The following is a 2,523-nucleotide window of genomic DNA, read 5'->3' on the forward strand; positions in this document are numbered from 1 at the left end:
AAGAAGAAGAAGAAGAAGGGATCTGCAAAAGATAAGGTCTGGGTAACGAAATGACCCAAATACCCATCCAAATTTAGCATGTGGATTGTTAGTTAACATCGTCACGGCGTGTATGAATGTTGGGTCGGACTTCAAATTTCGGGTACCAAAGTTGTAGTTTTGCATAGTCGAGTATGAAAGTTTAGAATGGGCCTAAGTTCGGGTACTGTTTATATAATTTTCTCAAACAAAAAAGGAAAAATTATTATATAGGTTCCAGACCAGACCATAGTACACATTGTGGTCCGGGCTGATGTTATTGGTCCATATAAGATGTACTTATTCCTGATTGATTATCTTAATTTATTTATTTTTTTCATCCCTTGCATGCTCTTCACTAAATTTGAGTGATATTATTGACTCGGAATACCACATGACAGTGTTACGTGATAATCTGGGATCATAGAATAATTATTCATAGAAAAGATACTCTTTTGCGAAATGGTAGGAAGAATCCGAGGAAACATGCACGTGAGGACAGAGAATCGTGTTGGCTGCTTTAATTAGTCCCTTAACAAACAAAAAAATACCACATGGCTGCTTGTATATAGCACTCGGTCCCCTATATAAGAGAATTAATGTGCTCCTACCCTCCCATATACTTGGGGCCTGACTGTTTCCAGGGATAGTAGGATTGACAGAGAGAAATCATAGAGACGGTGAGAAAGAGAAAGTAATCTGTCGAGAAATGGGAAGAAACTCAGGTTTCGAAAAGGACGGATTGAAGAAAGGTATGTGGTCTGCTCGCGAAGACCACGTTCTCAAGAACTACGTCAAAAAGCACGGTCCAGGCAACTGGGGGAAAACAGCAAGGGAGACTGGCAAGTTCATAATTTTCTTCATTTTTACTTTCGACATACAGCAGTGTGCTTAGTTAATAAATGTAATCGCCATGCTTTCTGAAATTAATCAATTATTTCAGTTAATTAACAACGACCCTCTGTATCTTACGTTTAATTCGCAAGCATGCATTGCAAGCCAGAATTACACCGGTGGCAAATGGATTAATTGGTTGCTTAATTACTGCTTAACTGCGTGTGCAGGTCTGAAGAGATGTGGGAAGAGTGTGAGACTGAGATGGTTGAATTATCTGAGGCCCGGTATCAAGAAAGGCAACATTACAGAAGATGAAGAAGACCTTATTATCAGGATGCACAAACTCGTAGGCAACAGGTCCCAATATAATTAATTTCTACCCTGTTATCATGCAAGTCCTGGAGAGCTAATTTCGAATCTAAGCTTAATAATTATGAAAATTTGATCAATATTAGTTTTTTTTTTTTTTTTTTTTTTGAAGAATTCAAAGAAAATCTACTTACTTATTTTCAGAGCTTAATACAAAGTAGGCCTATAATAAATACTTATTAACTATTGAGAATATGTATTTGTTTTGCAGGTGGTCATTGATAGCAGGAAGGATTCCGGGCCGAACAGACAATGAAATAAAAAACTACTGGAACTCTACTCTAAGGAAGAAACTGGCAGAACAGAAAGAAAAGGAATCAGAAGTGTCGAGAAACGAAATGGTAAAGGAGAACTTGCCATTCCCCGTTGAGGACGATGGTCATCAACATTTGACCAAATGCGATGTAGTTCTTGGCGGAGGAGGAGGAGGAGGAGGATTGATGTGTTTTGCCAGTAATGTTAATGTAGAAGAAGATCATCAGCGTCGTTGTCTTGGCGGTACTAGTACCGATACTACTATACTGAGTCCCAGAGTGGGAGTCGGAACCGGAGGCGGGGCAAACAATAATATCGAACCAACTGGGGATGATCTCAATTATAACGCTATGACCTGGAACGATTCGATAATGGATTTGAATGGAGGCCAACTCTACATGTCTGAATTCCTCCAAACTGAATTTTCGAAGTTTTGGGAAGAAACAGATAGGTTCATGAATTTTGAAGTCGGAGGTTGCAGCACCATTAATCATGAGTTGCCAAATAATTGGGATGGTTAATTATCTTCCCGGAGCTACTAATTTTTTATTTATTTTTTCAATCGAAAATTGATTCTCGCATATATTAATTCTTAATTTGCATGGCGAGGGCATTATATTAATAAAATTGGTCACTTCTATTCTATATCATGTGGCAACGTACTTAATTGATTTTACTCATACTGTAATTTTCCTATCAATGAAATTATTCAATTGTAATTTGTTTAATTCAACAATTTGTCAACATTGAGTCTCTTCAATTTGCTTGTAGCGGCGGACAAGAATTTCCTATTTAACGACCTACATCTCAAAAGTTTAGTTCTACGTACTTCGTGGCGTGTTTGGCTGCGGCTACTAAAAAACTCATCTTTTTGATGAGTTTTTTGTTTTTCATCATTTCACATATTCTGTTGGTGGCTTTACTGCTAAAGGAGTTGTACTTGACGGCCGGCAACAAATGGTGCTTTTCCTAACTGAAATTACTTAAATAATATCTCTTTGAATGGGTTTATTCAGATCTCTCAATTTGATATTTGGATCTCCT

The 2,523-nt window shown here is 37.6% G+C and overlaps 1 protein-coding gene across 1 annotated transcript; it reads left to right on the forward strand.

Annotated features, from left to right (window-relative positions):
• Positions 1 to 617: 617 nt before the first annotated feature.
• LOC133711013 (transcription repressor MYB5-like) lies at positions 618 to 2,284 on the forward strand. Its single transcript, XM_062137172.1, has 3 exons — positions 618 to 860; positions 1,083 to 1,212; positions 1,436 to 2,284. Exons 1-3 carry the CDS (start codon positions 728 to 730, stop codon positions 1,998 to 2,000), a joined length of 828 nt encoding a protein of 275 aa, XP_061993156.1. The 5' UTR covers positions 618 to 727; the 3' UTR covers positions 2,001 to 2,284.
• The last annotated feature ends 239 nt before the right edge of the window (positions 2,285 to 2,523 follow it).

Source organism: Rosa rugosa, chromosome 5, assembly GCF_958449725.1.
Source record: "Rosa rugosa chromosome 5, drRosRugo1.1, whole genome shotgun sequence".
Taxonomy (NCBI): Eukaryota; Viridiplantae; Streptophyta; class Magnoliopsida; order Rosales; family Rosaceae; genus Rosa; species Rosa rugosa.

Coding starts and splice junctions, on each gene's coding strand:
- LOC133711013 (XM_062137172.1), top strand. CDS start 728: ATGGGAAGAAACTCAGGTTTCGAAAAGGACGGATTGAAGAAAGGTATG. Junction 861..1,082: donor GAAAACAGCAAGGGAGACTG/GCAAGTTCATAA, acceptor CTGCGTGTGCAG/GTCTGAAGAGATGTGGGAAG. Junction 1,213..1,435: donor CACAAACTCGTAGGCAACAG/GTCCCAATATAA, acceptor TTTGTTTTGCAG/GTGGTCATTGATAGCAGGAA.